A 25,745-nucleotide genomic window follows, 5' to 3' on the forward strand; every position below is an offset into this window, starting at 1 on the left:
TAAACGCGACGCAGAGTGTCTCGAATTTCCTTTTCAAAATGTATTTTCGCTTAATTATGTTCTTCGCGACAGAGTCTGGAGGCCGGTGTGCACAAAAACCACCCCAAACGAAGAGCAAAAAAATAAGCTACCGGCCAAACAAACCGGGGTCTTTTGACTCGGCACAACTCAATACTCGTCGCTCGCTTTTACTCTCTCGCATCGAGTGTGTGTGTGTAAAAGTGAGGACGCAGGCGCGCTTTCGGCTTCAGCATCTCTGGCAGTGGCGGCGGCCAGATATGCGGCAGTGCCGGTGGTGAATGGGCCTCTTCATCCCTCGGTGAGACCACCCTCAGACGCCAGCAATCGATACAGCAGCTGCCGGTGAGTAAACCCCCGATTCCAAACCCCCAAACGCGCCCGAAATCATTCCAAAAATCGTCCAGAGCTCGACTCCGGCTCAAAGAAAAGGAAGTGGGTTTTGCGGGTGGTGTGCAGGCCGGGGGTCAGAGGTCAGGACTGGGTCGGGGAACCGGGACCGGGCGAACTGCCAAATCCACATGGCTAGACGGGAGAGGCTCGTACTACAGATTTGGGGGTGATGATGCGGCGGATGTGCAGAGCTGATAGCAATTTTGATGATGTCGTCTGCCTGCGTTTATTGATCCAATAAGCATCCCACAGTGAGATGAGATTTTGCTGTTCATGCTTAGTAAAATAGGTTTTTTTAGTTGTTTTCTTTGTGCACTTTGCTTTTTACGCAAATAGATGACATTTTTATTTGTTTTACACAATTTTAATTTTTTTTTAATAATTGTATTACGCCTAAATAATATTGCATTGTATTTAAAATACATTTTTTAAATTAGTCAGCTAACTTTTTTGTATTTTTTTAGGTATGTTTTATTTGTTTATTTTAAATTTACGGTTTTAGCATCTGACTTCTGATTTGTAAATTAACCAAGATTATTCTAATTTTACTTTTTTTTTTTAAATATGTGGTTTTACATTTATCACTGCAAGCAGTGAGCCTACAGGCTCTTAGTATATTTAAATAAAATTAATATTTATAACGTGTCCTATGATTTATGATAGTGGAATTAGGAATTAGTAAAGGCAAGCGAATTGAGTGACAGTTCCTTTTGAGTAGCATTTGATGTGCAAATGAATTCGAAAAATAATTTTTGAAATTGGAAAAAAATGTCCAAATCAGAGCATACAATTTGCTGACATTTTACAAAGAATGTACAGATTTATAGAATTGAATTATGAATTTTACTAAGAATAATTATTGAAGAATTTAATTTTAAACACAACTTACTCCAAATTAAGTTTAGACTGCAAAAATTCGGCGATGTGCACGGCCGATAAATAAAACATTTTTATTACAAATTATTAGTTACATTTTATAATTTTATGTGCTTTAGCATTAGCACCTCTTCAGTTGGCTAAAAGTTTATTTGTTTAACAACTAATCAGTTAATCACGTAGAGAAATAATAACAAAAAAATTATCAAATGTATTGCAATGAGTTTTATTAGTTTTAGACCAGCTCGATCGACTACATGACCAGCTCAATTACAAATAACAAGTTTTATAATCATGATAAATCCAGCTACAAATTTGGTGGAAATTTAAGCTCGTGTGCTTTAGAGAGGTAAATTACAGCAACACTGTATCATGTCTAAGCAAGTTGGATTAAAGAAAGCAACAACGTCACCGTCACTCATGACTTGTCTTTAATTTTCGAGTGTGCTCTCGTCTTCAAAGAGCTTTTGAAAAGAAGCCACTCTCGTACCTGCGTGATAAGCGAATAAAAACACACAAGTCGGCTGTGTGATGGTTATGTGAGTAAACGGGGGTGTGCCGCACCCTGTCTCAACCCTTTTGTCTCTCAAGTTCAGTGCCAATCGATTTGATGAACTACAAGTTAGCGCCGCTCTCTAAAAATATCGTTTCCTTGCGTGCATATAAAACTTCTAACAAGCTTTTGTTTCCTTCTAGAACTGCGTAGATATGCAAAATATCCAAAATATAAAGCTTTAAAAAATTATGAACGTGATTTATGAATCACTGATCAAATTTCTGTAAAAAAAAAAAAACAAAGTCTTCATTACATAAAAAAAAAATTGATGTAAAATTTCAATAAATATCTTCAAAATTCTAAGCATTCCAACGGGATAAATAAATAAAAAAATACTGGAAAAACGCAGTGTTCATTGTTTAAAAAAAAATACTGATAAAAAATTTCAATTAAATTTCTCCAAAATTCAAAGCATGCATAAAAAATGTATACAAAATTAGGAAAAACTCGAGTGTAATTAACTAATCAAGTTAATTTTTTTTTTTTAAATTTTTTTTTTGGTGGTAAAGAAACACATCATAGGTCATTCTCTGCTGAAATAAATTGATATACAATTTTTATATAATTATTATTTATAAAATCAAATAATATTTATAAAATTACATTGAGTGAAAACCTTGCATTATTTCCTGTATCTTTTTAATATTTTTATTACATTTTGAACTTAAAAAGTGACAAAATTTTTCAGGAAGTGTCATTTTGTCTGTAATTATGCCAATGCCAAAGTCGCAAACGACGCCACTCAATGTCATAAATTTCCCAGTAATGATAAAAAGGCACCTCACCGCTTGCACAGCACATTCAACGTCACATACATGTATACATAATGCGTGCATGTACTCAATAAAAAGCACTCAATGCGCGCGATTTGGTGATAAACCGATAAACGCTCTCGGAGCATCTCCCTCTGCGAGAAACGAGCGATTGCAGCAAGCGATAAAAATGCCGCACTGAGGAAATGAGCGATTGCTGCGTCGAGAGCACAGCAAAAAAAAATGAAATATGTACATAGCTAGGCTGATATTAAGGCCACACCCAGCTCGTATTCGGTCTCGAATTTTATTGTTAGTCACGACTGGAGCGAAATTTGATCGGCAGGGCGAAGACGAGAAGGAAAACGATACTTCACCTGTGCATGATGCGTAATATATTGGACTGGGAGAGAATAGACGACTCTTTGTAAGCTTCGACATTCAATACTCATTTTTTTTACTCAATAAGGAAAACTTAATTCTTAATAAATGAGATTATTCTATTTAATGATAATGAGTCTATCTATGGTGTGAAATTAAATTGATTTGATTTTATATAACATGAAAAAAAAAATTCCTTAAATTTTATTTGATTTAAAGACTCCCTATTGATTTAGTCAATTTGTCTTTACAACAATAGAAGCTATTTTTGGCAACTATTGGAAAAATTAATAAAGGATTGTTGTAAAGACTTGATTTGGCTATCAATTTCATTTTGAAACTGAATCAAAGGGGGCAAATTAATTTTGTATAAGTGTCAACATTTCATGAACAAAAGTTAATTATATCTATATCTACGCATAAGTCAATATAATATGAATTAAATAAAATTTTAACTTTACATAATTTTTTAATCAAATGTTAATTCAGTTGGAATTATTGAAAATTAAAATAAAGAAAAGTTTTAGTAAAATTTATGAATGTAAAACAAAATTAAATAAGTTCACATTAAATAAACATTAAACTGAAACTTTATTAAGACTTGATGATAAATCAAAACTAAAATATATTTCGAACGAAATAATTACAAAATTTATAAAAAAAATTAGTTATATAGACCCTTAACCCACCGAAATAAAGAGTCCTTAAATGAGACGTTCGCTATGTTAATAACTTTGAGACACACACATATTCACAACCTGTCAATCATGGTGAAATAATGTCATAAGCTCCTATTTAAAAAAGCTCAAAATTAATTTAAATTCCTTGCTCCTCTCTAATATATGAATAAAAAATATTCATTATTAAAGTGAAAATTACATTCGAAAAAAGTCGGCGAAATTTTTTAACTACAAAGGCCCAATTTGAAATAAAATTATTCCAAATTAAACGTTCTTGCCAAGCTCGAGCATAAACGGAAAAAGTATATTCGTTAAATAAAAAATCTGAACAACCTCACTAATCATTAATTATAATTAAATACAATAAGACAGAAAGGCATTGGAGCGGATCTACAGCGTCTCGCAGCTCTTTGTGCGTTTCTTTTCAGTCCTCATTTTTTTTCTTTGACACAATAAAAGAACGCGGCGGCGGCGGCGGCGCCTCGTCAGGTTTGAATGAGTTGTGTGTGTGCAGAATTATCTTCACATTCGCGGGCTGAAGGTCACCTCTAAAGGCTCGTCGCTATTATCACCACGTCGCAAAATATTTACAAACACGCAATCTCACACTTTAATTACACTCTCAGCTCCTTTTTTCGACTGTTGTTTGCTTTTCCAAATCTCGCAGCGCATCGTAAAAGCCACGTTGTAATTTCACAGCTTAGCACACACGCCTCCCTCAAATCCACAAATAAAATTCATCATAATGTTAAAAGGTGTTTGAGACGACGATGAATCGGCGCTTTGTCTCCTTATTCGTGTTGCTGAGTAAATATTTTCAGACTGTATTTCACGCCAAACTCGACACTTGATATCAAAAAAGATTATATAATTTCTTCAGGAGGAAAATGTATAAAAGGTTCTTTTGTCATGTTCCAGTATATATGATTTTTATACTTCCGCGTTTTGTGAAATTTTTGTTACAGGATTTTAAAGCAAAAATCCTGCCTAAATTCCTCTCCCTGTAATTTAATTGAAATGTGCATTCATATATTTTTACATTCAATTTTAAACAAAAAAGTCCATAATGACTTTAATTATGATAATTATAGTGCAAAATAGCTCAAAATTAAAATAAAAATTTGAAATTGGAATAAATACTTTTATTATAAATTGATGTTTGAAAGAAATTTGATGTTCTAATTAAAATTTGAAACTCATCTGGAAATTTAGAGAAAATTCTAACACTGCTTTAAAAAATTTTTTTAGACAAATTTATTTTGATGTTGTGTAATTATGATTTCTAGTTCAGTGGTTGCTTTCTCGCTCGATTAGTTCCAAAAAGTACAAAATCTGAAGTACTTTTCTCGCGTCAATTATTTTTTCCCGTTAAAAAGTAAAAGTCAGAGAGAACAAATTGCGCAACGTGATTTTTGCGGCAAGAAACCGCAAAACAACACAGCAAGCCTTGGCGCGAATTCCCCGTACCGAGGGAGCAATAAAAATAATCTCACGCGGGCGGGCGGGGCGACGATTGAAATTCGATAGAGCGGCGCAATCACTTTTCTTTTACGATCGGCGATGATTATGTTATTGCTTTGGAGAACGAAAGAGACCTGCCGCCCGTGATTATTTCCTCCAACGGGCGATTTCCGTGTTATTGTTTTTTGGCTCTTTGGTTTTGCATTGCGGCAGCGATTTCTCACGCCAATCGCGAATTGGCGCCTGTAATATTTTTATTGTGATGCGCACTCGCAGGCGCTCATGATTAAATGTGCGATTCTCACACTCTCGCTTTTAATGCCATTCACATCCGGCGTTTTCTCTGCTTATTTTAATGTTTAAACGCAAAAATAATTTTTTTTTTTAATGCGCCACTAAACAGTGCATTTACTCAAGTTTTAACTTGAAAGTGAGTCAAAATTAAATTATCATTTTTATTTCAACCATTACAGTTCATTAAGGGAGGATATAATTGTGCACCATGGTTCACAAGCTCGCAGTAAAAACTACAGATTTCACTTTAGGTTAATAATTTACCTTAAATTACTGTAATAAGCTTAGTTAATGAGCAACACTGAACTATTTAAATTGTACATTAATTATAGAGTACGGTTAGAGGTCAGAGCCAGCCGCGCCGCGCCAGCCGGCGTTTTACGGCCCACGTGTCAGCCGCCAGCCGCCGATTTTTTAAAATCTCCCCGGTCCGCCAGCCGACTTAGTCCCAAGCCGCGGCGCTCGATTTTTTTTAATTACTATTCTCCGAATAATTTCAAAAATATTTTGCACGCACAGAAATTTTATTATTTGAAATAAATGATGTTTTTTTAATATCCTCCATCATTTAAATTGGAACTTTCTTTCTGTGTCCGGTTTTTTGAAGCAAAATTTTCGCGCCTTAATTACCAAGATCGGAAACTCCGAAAAGTGTAGGAAAGTTTTCCAAAGCGTTTTTTACGTTCTTTTAAAGCAAGCATTGATATTATCAAAAGTTGGTAAAAGTATTTTTATGAATTTAAAACCTAAAGAAATCACTAAGAACGGGAAATAATTTAAATAAGTACTTTTCACTAAACGCCTTTTACGTGGAATTACGTTGTAGTCAGAATATTTGATGAGATCAGAAAATGTTTAAAAAAAATACATTTAAATTTTGGAAAAAATTGGCATTAAAAAATCTTAAATATTCATTTCAAAATAAAAGCCGCAATACAAATTCCAAAAGTGTGTCACAAAATAAATTCTCTCCCATTATCCCATTAGTATTTCATATAAAACACTATAAAACCAAATTATATGAATCCTGAATATGCAAGGGCCGTGCTTTTTACTTTGCAACCAGCAAAAGTTTAGCCCTGGTTGTAATTTAAACATCAAAATGAAAAAAATTAAATACTAAGAGTTTGTGAAGAAAATTTTATAAATTTCCTTAAAACCTGAGTTAGCGGCCCTTGCGATTTACCGCATGCACCGCATGCACCGCATGCACCGCATGCACTACGCACCGCTTGTACTGAATATCCTGGTTTGAAACAAATTAATTGCAATTTTTGAAAGGAAAAAATATTTAGCGTATGCTATAAATTCTGGCAAAGAAATTTTCAATTTTTTTTTTTTAAGGACACTTGCAGGTCTGAAAAATTTAGAATTTTCAGAATATAAATTTTAAAATTTGGATTAAAAAACCAAAACAATAAATTTTCATTGCTTCCACTCTCTATTATCTGGCATTAAACAGGAAATCCTAGATTTTTAAAGTATGCCAACAGACTAAAGATACTTTCTTTAATTTTGCCCTTCTTGAAAGATGTTTCAATTTTTCATTAATTAGCTTAAAATATTTCCCTATAACATGCATTTTGTTTTTGCAAGTCGTGCGCTTAATTAAAAATCCAAACTTTCCTCCTCTTACCGAAACCGTAATAAATCTTTGGAATGGACATCAAAAAGAGCAATGTTCTCTTTGTGGAATAAAAAAAAAAAAACTTTTGGAATAGGCGGCGCGATACATTATAATGACAGGTGTAGCGCGGCTGCTGGAGCGACTCGGCCGGCGGCTTTTGTGCAGCTCTCCTTTTCATCCGTCTGCTGACGGAGAAGAGCAACTAAAGTACAATCGCCGCATGTACCGTTGCAATCTCATTTTCGAGATGGATGTTTGTTTCGCCGTCTGATCAGATCCATCCGTCGTGGTCTGTCTGCCTTTTCATGCGCGCCTCAACCTCGAACGGATTGAAAACCACCTGCTCTCTGCACTCTCAGGGAAAATTCGTTCGTAATCGGTTTTTTGCTGGCCGGTCAACCTGAAATGGGAGCAAGTCGAGTGATACCAAAATACTCAGGACGAAGTAATGTCTCGAACGATCTTGGAGTTAAGTGTCAGTGCACATTAAGCCTCATTTGAGGCAACCGACAAGTCAGGTTTCACCGCTTAATTTTCAATAACTTTTATTATTTCATATTTTTCATTGGACAAGACCTTGCTTTGTCTGGACCTAAAGGTCAGAAAATATATAATTAATAAATGAAGTATAATTTAATTTTGATTTATATATAATTTTTTTATCCAAATAATTTATTTGAGTTGTTAAAATCTTATTATTATATAATCAGGGCGATCCAAAAGGCTAACTTGGCCTAGGCTAAATTAACCTGGCCTAGGCTAAATTAACCTGGCCTGGGCTAATTTATCCCACCATTCAATTTTGCTGGTGAGCTAAGTTAGCCCGGTGCTAAGTCAAGTTAGCCTAGGCCAGGTTAGGCTTTTGGATCGCCCTCATTATAAAAAGTTTAAAATTAACTTAAATATTTAATTAAAAAAACATTTCGTAATATCAATCAGTTTTTTTTTTTTAAATTTGAGGACCACTAACTTCAATTTAATAATTTTTTCCGCAATTAAACATACACATTTCATCTTATCATTTCAATCTGAAATATTTGTTTAAGAATCTTCCATTAACCAATAATAATTTGTTATTTTTGTGTAATGTTTTCATTATTGGAGGGTATTTTTTTTTAATATTTATCTCAGTAATGATTTTTCTCCAACCTATTATTTCCCTAAGCTGCAGTGCCGATTTTTTGGAACAGAGTCACGCATAATTATTATTGCGGCGCCAAATGCCAGAATCAATATCAAGGCGTAGCTTTTTTGCCGCTGCCGCTCGCAGCTCGTGACTTGCGGGGACAATGAGAGAAAAAAGTCTTGCACGGCGCCCTGAGTAGTTACATAAATGCGCAACGAACACATGTAATTTCTATGCACATAGCGGCTCAAATTACTCGAGGAGAGCAAGAGTATGGACTTAACTTACATACGGTGGTATTATCGTACTGCAGCGTGTTATTCTATTCTAGAAACAGCAGCTCAGCGTGACTTCTAATAATGTTTGCTGCTTCTAGAGGTGTGTGTAACAATTTAATCAGTACTTTTGAAGTATGTGGAGAAAAAATTTAATTAATTTAAATTACAGAGAGACCTGGATTAGAACTATAAAATGATGTTCTTCTCCTTTTCTTTTTTGCTGATGTTCATTTTTTTTTCAAACTATATTTCTCGATTTAGTTTTCAAGTAGGTATATCAACGTCTCTTTTTGACGTCTTTGCATATCTATTATGGCAAGGAGTTTAAAAAGACACGCTTCAATATTTTATTGTTGTTTAATTGTTTCTTGAACAATTGAGATACATCACATTACTGGAACTAAGGTTTCACTCTGGGGCTCGAAAGTTTTTTTTTTTTTTAATTAAAAAAAAAATGCATTTGACAATGTGATCAATGTAATGTAATAAAAATGGACAAATAAATAAAAAGGAAAGAATCTCTAGTCTAGATTAGGAGGAGGGAGACCTGAAGGAAGGCCAGTTATTTTCAAGTATATTCTATTATTCCGGATAATTTATGAAATAGAATTGGCTTCTATTAATTTAAATCAGTTTAGCTTTGCTATAAATTGCTTAATCTTTATTTTAATTAGAAATTCCACTCCTAAATTTTCAATCATTTCACCAAAACACAAAACTTTGATGCAGATAATTAATAATGGAAGTTCCTGTAGTGAACATTTTTTACAGATATTCACAATACTGTTGATTATGAATTATTAATTACAATTCAATGTCGATTATTGTGGCTGATTCTTTGTTTGTGTAAATATAATAAACTGTGAACAAAACAAGGCTATTTATTTACATTTTACAAGACATGAAGTCACATTAATAATACAAAAGAACAGTAATATTTATCGGTTGACACTTTTAACACATTGCAAATTTTCTAAAGATAACAATCACAAATTTATTATTACTTTTTTTATGCCACCAAACAAAGCTGGCCTGATTTGATTTAAAAAAACTCAACAATAAAGGCGGCAGACTAAATATTTGAATAAACAATCGCCCAATTTTCACAACCGAGCCATAATTTGGGAACCACGTCGTACGCATTAGCCTGTGTCATTATCACAATGTTCGGCTCAATAATAACAATTAGTGGTGGGGGCGGCCCGGCTGGCGGAGAGGCGGCCAGGCCAGGCAAGCATCCTGCCGGCTAATTTTCCGCTCCGCCGCGACCGAGTCGAAAAACGGCGTGAGGCACCGCGAGTCGCTCAGTCGGTGCTGTTTCGCCAAACGAAGCGCAGCAACTATCGCGGCGCCAACGATAACGATACCCGTGGCAAAACTCGCATTTTAACCATGAGCACCCTCGGTGTCCGCAGGCCCGAGATGGACCTGTCCAGGATCCCGCCGTCCACGCACGGCCACGACTTCCACTGCGGCCTCAGCAGGGTGGTCATGGTGCGCAAGACCGAGCAGAGGACTTTTGTTCAAGCTAAAGCCGGAGCGGTAAGTAAATTAAAATGTTTATTCAATAATTAAATTTTAAATTTTGTGGCAGAATTTCACGATCGAGGGTTGATTCATGTTAATTTGAATTTAAAATCGGCTTTTCCTCGATGGGTTTTTGTGAGTTGTTTATAGTTTCAGAAAAACAATATCCCGCTCTATAAGTTTCGGATGAAAAAATATTTATTTTTGCATTAATTTTTGACAAAAAGGTTTTCACAGCTCATTAATTATGGCTGCAGCCCGCAGCCAAAACATGTAGAGCAGGATATTGTTTTTCTGACACAATAAACAACTCACAAAAACCCTTCAAGGAAAAGCCAATTTTAAATTCAAATGAACATAAATTTTAAATATTATTTTTTAAGTTAAAAATTAAACTATAAATTTCTTATAAATTTTACTTAAATATTTATTTTATTTTGAAGTAAATATACCATTTTACATAATTATTTTAAAATTTAAAAACATACATGTTGAAATCAGTTTAAAAAATTATGTGCTAAATATACTGCAAATATATATTTTTCTGACTTCGTCAAGGTTTCAATAAAAGTTACACTAGAAAGAAACTGTGATCCCATAGTTATTGGTTGGAATATAATTTTAAAATTAAATAGTAAAATTGCAACGATCGAATGAAAAAAAAAACAGAGTTGAAACATGAAAATAATTTCAATTTTATAGAAGGTTACATATTATCTTGTTTATAATATACAATAAATTTATCATTGTTACCACGATTAAAAGCACATATATATATTTTTTTTTTGCAACTGTTGGACTATTTCTTTTGAAAGCTTTCCTTTTTTTGCAATTACTAAAATTATGTGTTTACAGTTTAGAAAAAGTCAGCAATTAGGTATATTTACACATTCCTATTGCTAATTTTGAAGGAATTTTTTGAAATTATCATACCTTTTACGGTTGAAGATAATAAAATTCCTTTGCAGAAATTTTCGAGCAATTTGTTTCAGAGAAAAATGATAAATTTTATGATAAAGATTCTATAGACCACCAGTCTTTGCTAAACTTAAATTCCAATAATAAAAAGTGAGATTGATCCAGATCATTAAACTGCCATGCTATGACATAAGAGAATAATAATCTCGTAGGGGCTGATCAATCAAAATCAAATCTGAGTCTTGTAGATCGCACAGATACATTAAAAATTTCTCCTTCAAAAGGAATTGAATGTTCGCTGAGCTGAACGCGCTCGCGGTTATCGGTTATTTTTCAGCTTTCGGCCTTGTTCCTTTTCGGCCCTATTCCTTTTCGGCCTTGTTCCGCTCAGCCGTTTTCGGCCTTGTTCTTTTCGGCCCTATTGCGGGACTCCATTTAATCAGAGTGGAATTTCTTCAAGGCTGGCGAGTTCGAATCCCAAAGAAAAACATGTTCAACCGCGATTTGAAATTTCATTTTTTATATTTATAAACAAACAGACGAATTTCACTTGTAAAGCTTTTCCCCTGGCTGCGTTTGTGTGCGGTGAATAAGTGTGTTGGTTCGATTTTCACGCGAACGAAAGAGTGCTTGAGCAAAAAAAAACTGAAAAACAACATAAGGAGACCGGAATAGCGAGCGTCGTGTTGCATGCGTGTGTGTTTTGTCTGGCTGGTCGAGCTAGCAAATGCAGCCAGGGTAATTAGAGCCCGCGAGAAAGCAGAGCACCACATTATATCACGTTGAGCAAGAAGTGTGTTCCACAATTTTCCAGCTCACTCAACGAAAGTGCCGAAAAAAGTGGCAAAAGCTGGAAAGCATGAATTCCGCCAATGAGCAAATGTGCCACGCGCGTTTTTTCCTCAACGACTCGATTTTTATCTCTCTCGGTTGATAATTTGCAGAGCAAATAATTGAAGAGGCGCGGAGTAAATTTTTTTGCATTATCAGCTGATGAATATTTTTGTTTTATCTCTCAAGATAAGCAAAATATTTGTGTGGGAATCCGTGCTTCTGCAGATTCCTGCGACCACACCAGCTACCGGAGTTGGAAAATGAAACCGCAGAAATAAAAAGCGCGATGATGACGAAGATGATTCTCCAGCACCTTTTCGGTCCGACTATGCAATAAAGAAAATAATCGTCCTGACCTTGGTGCCACTCAAAAGGCAAAAAGTGCGAGAGTATTGTTCAATTTTGGTTGCAAAAAATAATTATTTTTGTTATTACACTTATTCGAGCCTTTTTAGAGAATTTAATACAAAAGATTATTTGAATGATGATGAAATTTCCGCAGATTTGCAAAATTTAAATTTTATTTGGCCAGGTACCAAATTAATATTAATTTATTTTAATAATCCACAAAAGAAGAATGAAAAAAATTATTTCTTAATCAATAACAACAGCAATTTTCTTAGAAATTTTAAATTCTTTTATTTCCGTTCAAAATATTCAATTAAAAAAAAAATTACTGTGTTAGTTGAAGATATATATTTTTTTATTTTTTTGCGCAAACTTGGATTTCCTAATATTGGTGTAGTGAGCCTAGGCGGGTCAAGTGCCTTTTAGAAATAGCCCAAAATTGTCAAATTTCGTAATTTTTTCGTTCTTATCTCTCGCGTCACTATTTTGATTCCTATGTGTCAGTTGAGTTTGCTTTTGTCCACCCGGTGCTTGATGTTTACATAGTTTTTACTCTCTCGAACCAAAAAGAAAAAAGGAAGAGTCACGCTCAAATTGTGATAGCCCACTTCTGTCACCTTTCTTTCTATCTCGTTGCCACACACGTGCGTTTACGCTTCGCCACGTTCGCCGCAGCTAATTCAGACTCATTTGCATCGCATGAGACAAAGAAAGAAGACGTTCCCCGGTCTTTTTTTTTCTTTTAAAGGGACGTGACTTGGCATTCTTTGCTGAAACCACACAAAATCAAGGCCTATGTCAATAATCTACGGCCAAAGGGGGCCGACAGACGATTTAACTTTGCTGCCGTAAAAGGACATGAGTTGATTTTGGTTGATTTTATAACCACTGTTTTAAATTTATATTTCATTTTTTTATCTAAATTTTAAGTATTAAACTTGAGTTCAAACCCAGTCAATTTTCAGGGTCAGGCCAAGAAAAAGTCTTGATGGCCTGTGCCCCTTCTTGGTGGTGCAGAAGGCACCACCAAATCTGTATATTTTTAGTTAAAATTATTTAAAAAAAATTATTTATAATTTGCTTGCCTATGCTTATTGAACCATGAATTGATGGTCAAAACGTGAAAAGTGAAAAAGATTGCTTATTAAAAATAAAAAATTAAAAAGGGATTTCTATATAAGAAATTGAAGTATGGGAAGTTTACAGTTTTGTTTAGACTTTACAAAAATAATCTGCAAAAAGTATTTTAAAAACTTATATTAAATTATTATATGTATTGTATTTATTGAAGTCAATAATTCATTTATTTATTTATTTATTAACATTATTTTTGTAAATATTTTATTTTTAAATATTAGAATTGAGCACACAAAATGTAGTTATGAGAAATTTAAGAAAAAAAAAATCAAATTGTAGAACAATAATTGTATAAATTTTGTCAACAACATATGGGTGAGAATTGTAGAATATTTAATGAAAAACCAATTTCTGATTCTTATCATAACTTGCTGAATTATTAGGATCCATTTATTAAAACTTAATTCATGCATTTCTGCCAAGAAATCAAGGTTTTTTTTAGTGTGTTGTGATGCAATATCCTTTAAATTAGGATTCCTTGATTCAAGAAAGGAAATACAATGTTTCAACTCTTTGTCCAGCCGAACATGCATGCTCTTGAGCTGCTCTTGACGCAAACACAGTATTTGCGTGTAATGAAAAATACACGCTAGCCTGTCGTATTTTATACAAAACATCTCATTCATTGCATCACTTCATTCCTTTTGCCCTGCGCGTTTTTTACTCTCTGTTTATTTGCTGCGTCTTTTCTCTCGCACAGGAAGGAATTAATTAAGGATGTCCCGTCGATTAATTGCCGCAATTAACTCGTCTGCGCTTTCAATTCAATTGTGTCTCGCGCAATTTCATTGCCGCGGCAGCTCTCTCACGATATGCCAAGGTCTTTTTAAACTGCTAGAATTTGTAGGAAGCGCGGCGATAAGATAAATTTAAGTGAAATTTCACCGACCTCTCAGCTTTAAAAGAGTGTGAAAGCAATAATAAGTGCGATATTAGCAGCTGCTGTTGTATTAACATGCAGAAATTCTGGAATATTCTTTCTTGGTATTGTTTAGGCAGCCATTAATATTAATTTGGAATTTGAAAGCTCACGCCTGCAGCCACGTCAGAAATAAACAGACTGAATTCTAAATAAGCATTTGCTTCACAGGCATCAATTCAAAAGAGTCATAAATTTCAAGTGTCAGCCAAGTCTCACGTTTTTTGTGTCTTCATTTAATAAATTTAATTGAAAGTTAAAATAAAACTTCACATATTCAACTTCTGAATAAAATTAAAATAAAATTATTATTTAAATTTTACTGCTTTTGACTTAGGTCCACATTTAAAATTTAGATTTTTGTAAATTCGAGTTGAATTTACCTTTAAATTATAAAAATTGCTATTTTGTCTCTTAAGTACTATGAAACAGTTAAGTTTCTCTATTAATTATTTTTTTTTAAACACTTTTAAGTTATCCAAAGCTGAAATATTCATGTTATTTTTATGAAGATTTGTCCATTGTTGGATGGAAACAAAGCAGGTTCCACCTGTTGGAGCAAAATTTCATTATCATGTCTGGCTTGCCTTTGAACTTGAGAGCGTCGGCCAGTCTGTGGCTCATGAATGTGCTGAATTGTTCTGAAACCTGGATAAAAAAAACAAAGCGGCTTGTTTGTGCTTCTCTGCCAAAGCAAGTTGTTGCTCAGAACAGCGTGCATCTGCCGCGCTTGTTATTAATTCGGTGCAGGGTTTGTTTCCCTCTCTCAGGAGCATTGACTTTTGATGCAGAATTATTCAGTAGTTTGTGCAGAATTCAACAACAGAATTCTTTTATTATCGTGTTCCAAAGAGTGGCGCTGATTACTCAAGCTTTAAAGACTAATTTTTTTTTAGAGGGATTATTAAAATTTATTATTTGAAAAAAAATCAGGAATTTAATACATAAATTTAAAATTTTTGAATTAATTTTAGCTTATAAATATTTTTTTGCACTCGTAGATTTATTAAGAAATAATTTTCACTCTTTTTGGAGTTTTGAGGTTGGATTGTAAACACTTTTTGATTGCAAAATGCCAAGTACGTGGATAAAGTGCAAAGTTCCTTTTGCCACTCGTAGAGTTGTTAAACTTGGATTTGCGCTAAATGCTGCAAATTGGTGTTAACTGCTGAGAAGTCGCGGTCCAATAGCACGGCGAAATGTAACAACGCGCTCTGCTTATTCCCCTTCACAAGGCGTGAAAATGCTCTGCAGATCTCTTCGTGACGCTTCCAGGTTCAGCTCAATTTGATCGCCCTTCCTAGAAATTCAATTTTCTGCTGAGAGTCTATTGCTTTCAACATTTGTATTGAGCGCAGAAAGAAATTATCAGATATAAAACGTGCCATTCACTTTGCCCTCGATTTGTGGCAGAATAGATTTTTCGTCATGGTCTTTCAACTTAATCGACCTTAGTAGTTTGACTTTTTGCGCAATTATTTCTAATAAAAATTCGTTCTAAAATTATTGACGAAAGGTTCTTTCATAAAGCGCTGTTTTTAATGTTATAAATTATACATTTTTTTAATCAATTTTTCTGATCTTTAGTGCTCGTAGTCTATAATTATGTTGTTCATTTCGCAGGCTCCTCAATTGGAAACGGTTACCAGGGAGACTGTGGAGACCTTCAGCGGAGGTCGAAGGGTCACTACGTCTGAGAAGAGAGACGTGCAACCTGCCCCACCTGACGCGCTTCTCCTGCCTAGATCCAATGGTGAGTGAAACCAAAATTTCGATGAATTAAAAAAAAAAACTTCGCATACCATTTGAACTACTTCGTCATTTTAATTGTGTACCACAGATTGGCACAATTTTTTTAAATTAGCTTGTATAACAAAAATTATTTTAAAATAAAAAAAAAATAGGCATACTTTTCACAAATGTGAATTTTTTTGCATTTGTATATATATGAAAATTTATTCACATTTATTTTGGAGAAAACTGAATATTTCATTATGAAATTTTGTATTTTGTGTGATCATCAACTTGTTTTGTAGTTCTTAACTTTCATTTGAAATTTAATGTGACATAATAATTTAACAAAAAGAATTATGATTCATCGTTTGGTTTTTCATAATTTATGAATTAAGCGAATACAAGATTTAATTATTAAAAATTAACAAAAATTGTCATCTTTACATCAATTTTTTTTTTTGGTAATGGTCAGTCATAGCACTCAACAGGAAGCTCACAAAAAAAACCCATTATGCGGTCGCAAGGCCTACTGTTCAGTTTTTTATGTCTCGTTAGTCCAGAAATAGACGCAGCCAGAAGTTTTGTTTGCATTTTCTCTCCACATTGGGCTATTTTCTTCGAGCTTGGTGCCATCATGCCAGAAATTGCCTGGGCCTTCCTCACTATCGGCATATTTTGCTGACAACCACCAACCTTTGCCTGGAAATTATTTAGAAATTATGCAATTTTATTTATTTTCAGTATATTTAATGACGCTTTACGTTCAGAATCGTCAACTCTGCTCGCCTCAGTATACACAGCAAGGAGTTCAAAGATATCCTTGATTTGGGCCAGATGCAAGTTCATTTTTGAACACACACTGTGCGCTGTCGTCCAGTTACTCTAAATGGGAATATAAATGAAATTTGGTAGAAATATGGAAGGTTGAACACAAAATTTAACAGGTTTTATGTCAAAAGGCAACAAACGCTTACCTCATGCTGAAGGGGGTGATATGCAAAGAAGTATTTTTTGTCATTGGCTGCCTTCTTTAAGTCTGCGAATCCTATAAATATGCAAATCGTCTTACAAGTTTTTTTTAATTCATGTGTAATAATTAAGGTTTCTAAAAATTTGACCTTTTCATTATTTTAGAAAACTAGATTTTTATTTTTCTCAAGTAATACTTACGCGCTACATTGCACCTCGCTTCACGATTGCGATTTATAATTTTCACCACGTCATCAAATTTCTGATTGATTTCGTTAGTTTTTGTCTGCAGCTCGATGAAATGCGCCATTTCATTTTCCTGTAATGGGGTTATAAAGGTAAAAATTTAATAATTAACCTTTAAATTACGTTATGTGAAGAAGCCAAATATTGAGTTCATTGATATACAGGAAGGCTGGTGCCTTTCCCAAGAGGGATAAACAATTAAAAAAAAAGGGGGGAAAATAAAGCGCAAAAATTAAGTGCTTTTTTTAAATTTTATAAACATTTAATATAAATAAATAATAATAAATTGCATAATATGCGCATAGGAACAACGCTTTTTTTAGATGGAATATTATAATCCATAATAAATAATTAAATAACAATTGATCTCAGTTAAAAAAGGATAATGCGAAATTTAAAATCTAAAATATATTTTAGTGTTTCTCACCTGTTTGAATTGCAAGAAGTAAAGACCAGCAATCAGAACCACAATTACAAAGATTGTGACGAACGTGCTGGTCCACAGCACCTTGCTGTTGCGCATGTATTGTCTCCAATTTTCAGCAATTTCCACGTCCAGGTTATTCAAGGGAACCATCGCTGGGGAGAATAATTTGTTGTTCATGGTGTGAATTGAGCTTTTGCAATAAGCAAAAATTCGCTGTCATAGCTAATGACGAAGAACTAAACGCGTATTGCTGAATCAATTATTTTGAACCAGCAAGAACTTGTTTTGTCTCACTTGGCAGTTTTCGTAATTTATTATTAATTAACGAGATTTACGTACTCAATCACTAAATAAGTTGTAATTTTTAATTAAATGCAAAAAAATAAAATAAAAATAGATAATTGTGTAAATCCTGATTATCTGTATATCACTTATAGATGGATTTTTTTTCTCTCAAAAATAGGTCTTAACCGCATAATTTTACTGAAAAAAAAAACTTTTATTTTATCAATTGATCACTACAGCACAATTTCTCTCGACTATTTCTTCATTTGTTTATCTATGATTCATTTTTTTTTTTTCAAAAGCTCGATCTTCAAAAGTGCAATAAAATGAATCAGTAGGTTATAAACATTAATTAGCACTTAATGTTATCAAATGTGTTGCAAAAGTGTGTTTGAGATAAAAGACGTTTATCTGGTTTAAATCCTCATTGCGGCCCAATATATAAACTTGTGGATTGTTGGATTTCAGGCCACAGCAAGAGCATCAGTCCTCGATCGTCCGTTAGTCCGATGGAGCCGCGATCACCGGGCAACACTCTCGACCGAACCCCGACCATTCCGCGAGCCGTGAGTTGTTCATTCTCTTTTTAGCCATCGCCCCATTCCACTTCTGCAATATCATTAGCGGGCCTTTGTGAACTGCAAACGGCACTGCGCAAAATGAACCCTAGACAATTCACTGTGCAAGAAAAGAAGTAACGACTGCCCGAATGGCAAAATAAAAAAGGCTGTTAAATTCAATTTTCGTGTCACGTATATATCTGAAATAAAAATTACTTTTCGTTCAAGACGAATGGTGCAGTCGTGCCTTGTGGGCAATTTATTTAATGAACAATTGGCCTGATTTTTTTGGGTCGCCACATTTTGCCGGAATCCAGAATGTACGAAATCTCGTTTAAAGAAACTAAAATGCAAGATATGATTATATTTGAAAATGGAAAGACAAAAACCAATGATGGATAAAAGGTTTTTTGATTCTTTATTGAAACCAATAATTATAATCAAGGTCCGCTCGTCAGAAAATTTCGATTGTTGTCGAGCTCTCTGATTGGGTATAATTTTACTTGTACCCAATCAGAGAGCTCAAACAACAATCAAATCATTTTTCATTGTTGCTGATGCGCGGACCTTGATTATAATATTAAAACACCAGGGAATTTGTGAATAACTTAAATTATCAAGCTAATGTTAAGGACTCCTTATTGACATAGTCAAATCAAGTCTTTACAACGAAAGGTTTGTTAAATTTCCAATAATTGCCCAAAATGGCTCCTATTGTTGTAAAGACTTGATTTGACTATGTCAAAATAAGGAGTCCTTAACATAATTTAACAGTCAAAACGACCAACATCTTTTTTGTCATATTATTCGTGCAGCATTTTTTTACTTGCGCAAAAATCGTAAAAATATTAATTTAATTCATGATTGAACAGAAATAAAAATTTATTTCCAATAATTTTGAGATAATTTATGAATTGAAAACATTTATATTCCAAGAAATTCTAAAATAGTGTGCATTTCAGAAATCCGACTACCGCATCAAGAGTCGCAAAGACTCGACCAACGACGGCTACGACGAAGATTTCGCCCTCGAGTGCTTAAGGGCGCACAACGAGTTCCGAGCCAAACACGCCGCTCCACCCCTGCGCCTCAACAAGAAGGTTCGCACATCCATTGTTCTCGTTTCTTACACTTCACTCCTCTCTGCGCGAAAGTAAAAATTTCATACATGCAAAAGTCATACGGGATAGAACTTCTGACCTTGACCGTGGCAGCAGTTTTTGGCCTTGGCTTGCGATAGCGTGACCGATCGATACGCGCGTTGGGCGCGCTCTGTGTGTGGCTTACCAAACACAATGGCTCGTGTAATCGCTCCGTAATTGCTTCCATAGAAATGCAAACAGACAATATAAGTGAGTGCCAGGTGCACTTGTGATCACTTTTGTCGGCTCGTTCGTTCCTATTTCAAAAACAGCTCAGTTGATTTCACAATTTTAATAAAAAAAAAATGGGTGGGCCTAATGCCCAGTTAAAAGTTGAAGAGTTAAATGAGATAAGGAAGTTGTGCGCCATCGTCATCTATGAAAATATATTCTATAAAAAAATGTAAATTTTTTATTAATTGATTCTGTTTTTTTCTTCTAAAAGTAGAATTTGGTAGCAACTTAATTTTGAAATAATTCACGACGAATTCAACTTAATAAAAATGGAGCAAAAGCCATCGATAAGTTTTTTTTTTGCTGTTGCAAGAGTGGAAGGCTGGACGTTGACCCAATAATCTATCACACTGCTCTGCTCCTTCGGCTTCCGGTTTGGCTGTAGAGGATGCAAATGTGACAACAGTGAAGTAGGCGTCCCGCCGATTCCCAGTGTTTGTTGCTCCCATATTATTATGAAATAAGGTCCAAAAATTTGTATCAATGTTAATATTGAAAATTTTTATGGGTGAATTAGGCGCCTAGATTAGAATAGATTAAATATTTTTATTCATTCATCTGAGCACAAAATATACATTCATTAACAAGCGCAATAATGCCACCGAAACTACTTAATGTTGCTCTTAGAACACGTCAGAGTCCTTACGCTTTAACGGGTTTTTGGTTGGCTGAATTAGAAGTGGAAAAATGAAAACATGTCATATAAGTGAATAATTTTTATTAAAAAATTATGCGTTTTGAGCTATGATTTCTATAAATAATGAGTTACAGGGTGAAGTTTTTTGTATTTTATTTAACTTTTTTTTTATTTTTTTTATTACCATTTTATTTTATTTCATTTAACTCATTTAGTTTTATTTTATTTATACATTTTATTTTATTTCAATTTGAATTATTTTAAATTTATTTTATAAACAATTAAAATTCTTCATTTATAATATAAAACAATATTTTGTGGTAGAATTTCTCGATCGAGGGTTGATTCATGGTGATTTGAATTTAAAATCGGCTTTTCCTCGAGCAGGATATTGTTTTTTCTGAAACAATAAACAACTCACAAAAACCCATCGAGGAAAAGCCGATTTTAAATTCAAATCACCATAAAAGTTATTGCCTAGATAGGTGACTTATTCGGTGAAAATTGCGATATTTATCATTAAACTGGTTAAATAAATAATATCAATACAATCTTTTAATTTTTTATTTTTCATATTCTTTTCTTTAATAGTTCTCATTAATTTCTAGTTCATGTAAAAAAAATTGATTATAAAGCTCAAGCTGATCAGTGATCACCAATTTTCCCATTCGTAGTTGAAATGAAATATTTTGGCGGAATATTAGAATCATTAAAATATTATTTATTTGTTCCTTCAATGATTTTTTTATGGTTTCTTCTTCTTATACATCACAAAAATTTACCTTCGATGCAAAATTTAAATTCATTATCGAGTTATTTTAATTATTTACAAAATATACAAATTTCCAGCTGTGCAAGCACAGCGCTGACTGGGCACGCCGCTTGGCCAGCAGGGGCCACCTCGAGCACCGACAAAACTCCGACTACGGCGAGAACATTTTCTGCAGCTGGTCCTCAAGTCCGAACCACACAGTCACCGGACGAGAGCCCGTCGACAACTGGTATTCGGAAATCAAGGATCATCCTTTTGGAAAGGAACCAAAGAACCTGAAGTCAGGTGTGTTAATTTTTATAAATTATTTCAGAAGTAAAAAAATGAAATTTTACTAACGCTTTAAAAATGCATCGCAGGCCACTTCAGCCAAGTGGTTTGGCGCGACAGCAGGGAACTCGGAGTGGCCGTCGCGCACAGCAGAAGTGGGCAAATATTTGTGGTCTGCAACTACCTGCCCCCTGGAAACTTCATTGGCAGCTTTTCTGAGAACGTTCCGCCGCTTGGGTAAGAATTTTGCTCCGTTTTCATGCAGAAAAAAGTAATCTCAGATTTCATATAATGAGAAAAATTAAATATTCCCTTTGAATTTATTTCTCATTTGCATAAACTATGCAACCGGCAAAGCAGTCGTGTAGCAAGAGTTGCATACATTTCATGTTAAAAGACCTTCCAACTTTTCTGAATAGAGATTTTGATGAATTTTCAGTGGGTTCCCGAAGGACAGACTGATATCTCCTGGATCTGAGAGTGATGCCAGCAGTATTGACTCTGAGGAATTCGTCAAAGATGGCCTCAAAGTGCACAATGACTACAGGAAGAAGCACGGCGTACCTGAACTGAGCCTCAGTGATGATGTAATTTTGTTGTTTCCCATTTTATTTCTGCTAAATTTAGCCAGATTTTTATTTTTTAAGGACTCCTTATTGATATAGTCAAATCAAGTCTTTACTACAAAATGCGTTGTTAAATTTCCAATAGTTGCCAAAAATAGCTTCTATTGTTGTAAAGACTTGATTCGACTACATCAATAAGGAGTCTCTAAATCGCTCTCTTTTTCAAAAGACCTGCAAAAAGTAATGTTTTTTTTTTTTTAATTTCAGCTATGCCAATATGCAACAGAGTGGGCAAAAACGCTTGCCAAAGAAGACCGTTTTGTGCACAGGCCGGACGTCAAGTACGGCGAAAATATTTTCTCAGTCTGGTCATCGGACTCGACGGTGTCAGCCAAAGAAGCCTGCGACTACTGGTATAAAGAGATTCGCAACCACACTTTCGGCATGGAACCCAAAATTCTGATGACTGGTAATTTTTTATTCGAATAATTTACAATAAAATTGCTGATTGTAATTAATAATAAATAAATTTCTGCAGGTCACTTTTCGCAAATGATCTGGAAGGCGAGCAAGGAGCTGGGACTGGGATTTGCCCGAGGCAAGAACGGTCGCATCTTCATCGTGGCCAATTATCATCCCCGTGGCAACGTGATGGGCCAGTTTGTGGCCAACGTGCCCCGACCCGTCTGAACGTCGCTACGACGCGGCCCGTCCTATCGGGGCCGCGTCGACCACAATGCGACTCAGCCACGTGTGATTTTCCTGCACTAGGACACGACATTCCGTAATTGGCTCCGCATTGTGTAGTTCTTTCCTAGAAACACTTTCCAAAGTAGAATATTAAGAATTTAGACGAAAACAAAATTGTAACAAAAACATTTGAACGCTGAAGTGATTTGTGAAAAATGTATGGCCAAAAAAATTGTATTGATTGGTGGTATTTCCAAGCTCATCTTTTCAGCTGTGTGTTTTTAATAATTTAAAATTGTTGTAAACCTTTTTCTAATTCTTTTATAAAATTCTACTGAACGCGCAATGGTCAGCTATTTGACCAATGTTAATTTAAAACTTAGGAATTGATTAAATTAACAATCTTCGAATATGACTTAAAGTTAATTTCAATTTATATTAATTTTAAATTATGTGATAATGTGAAAATGACAAAATTATAAAGTTGATTTGATCCCAGATCTAGTTAATAATTATAACCATAAATTGTAACCATCCAACATGGATTATCTGCACATATTGTATTATAGCTTCCAGTTGTTGCACATGAAAATCAAGCTAATCAAAAGAAGCTTCCTAATAATTGATGTTTTTGCGAATTATTTATGATTGGCACTGTCGGTGTTGAAAATTTTACCAAGCTGTGATAAATCGAATTTTGCAATGGAATTTTTCCTCGTCCAGACGGAATCTACTGTTTTGCAATTTCAATTTCTATATTAATAATTAATGTAGCTGAGAAAAAGAAATCATGTCTCCATTATCAGCTTTATTTGATGATTTTATTGACGAATTTTTCATGTTATAATTAACAACAAACAATAAATCAGGCGTGTTTGTGCCACACAAAATGATGATTGGTTTCAGTTCCTTAGCCACTTTTTACAGAGATGACATCACACTTAATTAGTCCAGTTTTACAAATAATTATTACGGATCCACGTGACTAGGGGCGAGGAACTCGTTGCACACTGATTATATGCACAGTTGGCGCGCGTAAACTCTCCTATTATTTCAGTGATTAAAAATCACAATTAATTAATGACGCACCTGATAGTTTTGGCAACATTTTAATAAATTAATGATTCATTAATATCATTTCTGAAACTTATGTCAATCTATAGCATTGCCTAGATTTCTTAACCTCCAAAGTGAATTTGTATAAAAAAAAAAATAATTAATTAAATTGATATTTTACAGAAGAATCTCAAAATTAAATCATAATTTGGGTGTGCCTTACATCTTAGTTAGTAATTAATTTGCATTTATCACACTTATATTTGACTAGAGATGAGGATAATGCTTTCAAAATAATGCTAAGTTTCTAGATGACAATTTTGAATGTTTGAAATTTATAAATGCACGCATTATTTTTTGCTCATCTACTTCAAAATACTATTTAAATGAAGACTTTAATAATTTTAGTAGAATTTTCTTTATAAAAATGCAATAGACTTGTGCCCAGAGTTGAAATTTTTACTTGAATACGCAGAATTGCTGCAAATCCTACGAGTTATCGATTCGATCCACCGAAAGATTTAATTCCAGATCACTTAATAGTCTAGACACTATCAGGAATTTTGCAATGGTCCATTCGAATGTTTTTCATAGCTTTTTTTTTACATAACTAATTTAACAAATTCTCACTTTTGGATTTTCAATAACATCTTCCAGCAACGCACACTACTATATCGCCTTTTGAACAATCTTACGACTAGAATTTCTTTACAATTAGTCAGTGCCTAAAAATGTACATCCAGATAATATTGTATTTACACATTTATTGAATATTTATATAATAGTTTTCCCCTCCAACAAACAAATCAGCCAATTATTCACTTTTAAAATTTCACACCGGCTCTCTTTCGTCCATTTGTGGTAAAATATTAAAATATACCCTGCTGCTAGCCAATGATAAAAATACTACTCGTGACTCGAGTCTTTCCTCTTCTTGCAATTTAACCTTCATTTTTATCAATGATATTTACAATTTATGAGGAGTTTTACATTTTAATTAGAATAGTGTGAGAGAAACCAGCGCGCGTTTCGTCTTTCGATCCTGGAAGCACCATTTGTTGAGAGTCAACCGACATTCCAAAAACTGGACAATATTTTGTTGAATGCGAGTTTACTTGTTGGGCTGGTAGCCCATGTTCTTGCGCTTGAGGAACATGTGGATTTCCTTGAACGAGGGCCGCATGTCCTCTTCACGCCTCCAGCACTCGCACATCAGGTCGTATACTTCCTTTGGACAGATCGGAGGCTTGCACAGGAAGACCTGAGCAAAAATTCAAAAATAAGTTTCAAATAACTCAAGGTATAAAATAAATTTTGAGTACAACAATAATTATATTATTAATAATGATATATATTTAGATTAAAATAATTTTTTCCTATATTTATTTACATTAATAAAATAATAATAAATAATATGTTTTTAAGATTCCATCTTTTTACATAATTTTATTGTAATTACGCTGCTGTAAAATTTAATTTTTGTTGTTTAATATATTAAAAAAAAACCTATTAATTTTTGTTTAAAAGATAATCCGATATTATTTTGTAGAAAAAAGTACCTCGAGTTCCCCGCCGTAGTACATTCGCTCTGCATTCTGAATGACCATCTCGTTGGACATTGTGTTGAAGGGTCGATCCCTGGCCAGGGTGAGGATTTCCCACAGGGTGACCGCAAACGACCATGAGCTACTCTTGCACGTGTACCGGTCCTGAAACGAACAAAAGTGCGTGGAATTACTCTGGGGGCGGCGCGCCAGTCTGAGGGAATTTAATTACGAGCAGGATGCTTTCCCACGGGAGCCAACGAATGGGCCGCGGAGGCCGGCCGCCGATCTCACTGTAGTCCTCTTTGTAGATGGGGTTGCACATTGAAAAGTCGCCGATTCTCACTGCGTAGCCCCGACCGACGAAACAATTTCTGCGAAAAATTCGAAAATAATAACATATTTGTATCCCCGCCGGCGCAGTTTTTTTCTTGTGCAAGTCGGAAAAATTTTTTATTTTCGGTTGAATAATTTCTAGGTCGAGTTAT

General features: G+C 34.3%; 3 protein-coding genes across 8 annotated transcripts in view; 1 reads left to right on the forward strand and 2 right to left on the reverse strand.

Annotated features, from left to right (window-relative positions):
- The first annotated feature begins 224 nt into the window (after nucleotides 1–224).
- On the forward strand, nucleotides 225–23,559 carry LOC132195526 (uncharacterized). Of its 3 annotated transcripts, none has more exons than XM_059617593.1 (10): nucleotides 225–363; nucleotides 9,858–9,984; nucleotides 15,749–15,878; nucleotides 18,255–18,352; nucleotides 19,309–19,446; nucleotides 21,209–21,416; nucleotides 21,491–21,638; nucleotides 21,841–21,988; nucleotides 22,235–22,436; nucleotides 22,506–23,559. In XM_059617593.1, the coding sequence occupies exons 2-10, from the start codon at nucleotides 9,865–9,867 to the stop codon at nucleotides 22,655–22,657; spliced, it is 1,344 nt and encodes a 447-aa protein (XP_059473576.1). In that variant the 5' UTR covers nucleotides 225–363; nucleotides 9,858–9,864; the 3' UTR covers nucleotides 22,658–23,559. The 3 variants fall into 3 exon arrangements, with proteins under 3 accessions (XP_059473576.1, XP_059473574.1, XP_059473575.1); XM_059617591.1 differs by lacking the exon at nucleotides 225–363 and adding an exon at nucleotides 2,905–3,022; XM_059617592.1 differs by lacking the exon at nucleotides 225–363 and having other exon boundaries at nucleotides 9,706–9,984.
- On the reverse strand, nucleotides 16,109–17,711 carry LOC132195528 (uncharacterized). The gene is made up of 5 exons (XM_059617595.1): nucleotides 17,502–17,711; nucleotides 17,030–17,147; nucleotides 16,834–16,904; nucleotides 16,621–16,741; nucleotides 16,109–16,558 (listed from the first exon to the last, which is right to left on the reverse strand). Exons 1-5 carry the CDS (start codon nucleotides 17,676–17,678, stop codon nucleotides 16,401–16,403), a joined length of 645 nt encoding a protein of 214 aa, XP_059473578.1. The 5' UTR covers nucleotides 17,679–17,711; the 3' UTR covers nucleotides 16,109–16,400.
- Nucleotides 23,402–25,745, reverse strand: part of LOC132195522 (discoidin domain-containing receptor 2-like) — a 136,437-nt gene continuing 134,093 nt past the window's right edge. For 2 of the 4 annotated variants that reach the window (XM_059617568.1, XM_059617571.1), the window contains 3 exons: nucleotides 25,490–25,631; nucleotides 25,273–25,422; nucleotides 23,403–24,974 (listed from right to left, as the gene is read on the reverse strand). In XM_059617568.1, coding sequence (XP_059473551.1) covers nucleotides 24,825–24,974; nucleotides 25,273–25,422; nucleotides 25,490–25,631 — 442 coding nt within the window. In that variant the 3' untranslated portion in view covers nucleotides 23,403–24,824. Of the gene's footprint in view, nucleotides 24,975–25,272; nucleotides 25,423–25,489; nucleotides 25,632–25,745 lie in introns of all 4 variants that reach the window. The other 2 variants (XM_059617569.1, XM_059617570.1) reach the window with 2 other exon arrangements.

This window comes from Neocloeon triangulifer, unplaced genomic scaffold, assembly GCF_031216515.1.
Source record: "Neocloeon triangulifer isolate White Clay Creek 2 clone unplaced genomic scaffold, ASM3121651v1 ptg000009l, whole genome shotgun sequence".
Classification (NCBI taxonomy): Eukaryota; Metazoa; Arthropoda; class Insecta; order Ephemeroptera; family Baetidae; genus Neocloeon; species Neocloeon triangulifer.

What these genes read in the sequence shown, in the direction of transcription:
- LOC132195526 (XM_059617591.1), top strand. Translation starts at nt 2,979, where the DNA reads ATGATGCGTAATATATTGGACTGGGAGAGAATAGACGACTCTTT. An exon ending in TCTCCTGCCTAGATCCAATG is followed by an intron (nt 15,879 to 18,254) that starts GTGAGTGAAACC and finishes GTTGGATTTCAG; the next exon opens with GCCACAGCAAGAGCATCAGT. An exon ending in ACCAAAGAACCTGAAGTCAG is followed by an intron (nt 21,417 to 21,490) that starts GTGTGTTAATTT and finishes AATGCATCGCAG; the next exon opens with GCCACTTCAGCCAAGTGGTT.
- LOC132195528 (XM_059617595.1), bottom strand. Translation starts at nt 17,678, where the DNA reads ATGAACAACAAATTATTCTCCCCAGCGATGGTTCCCTTGAATAACCTG. An exon ending in ACTTCTTGCAATTCAAACAG is followed by an intron (nt 17,148 to 17,501) that starts GTGAGAAACACT and finishes ACCCCATTACAG; the next exon opens with GAAAATGAAATGGCGCATTT. An exon ending in AGCGAGGTGCAATGTAGCGC is followed by an intron (nt 16,905 to 17,029) that starts GTAAGTATTACT and finishes GCATATTTATAG; the next exon opens with GATTCGCAGACTTAAAGAAG.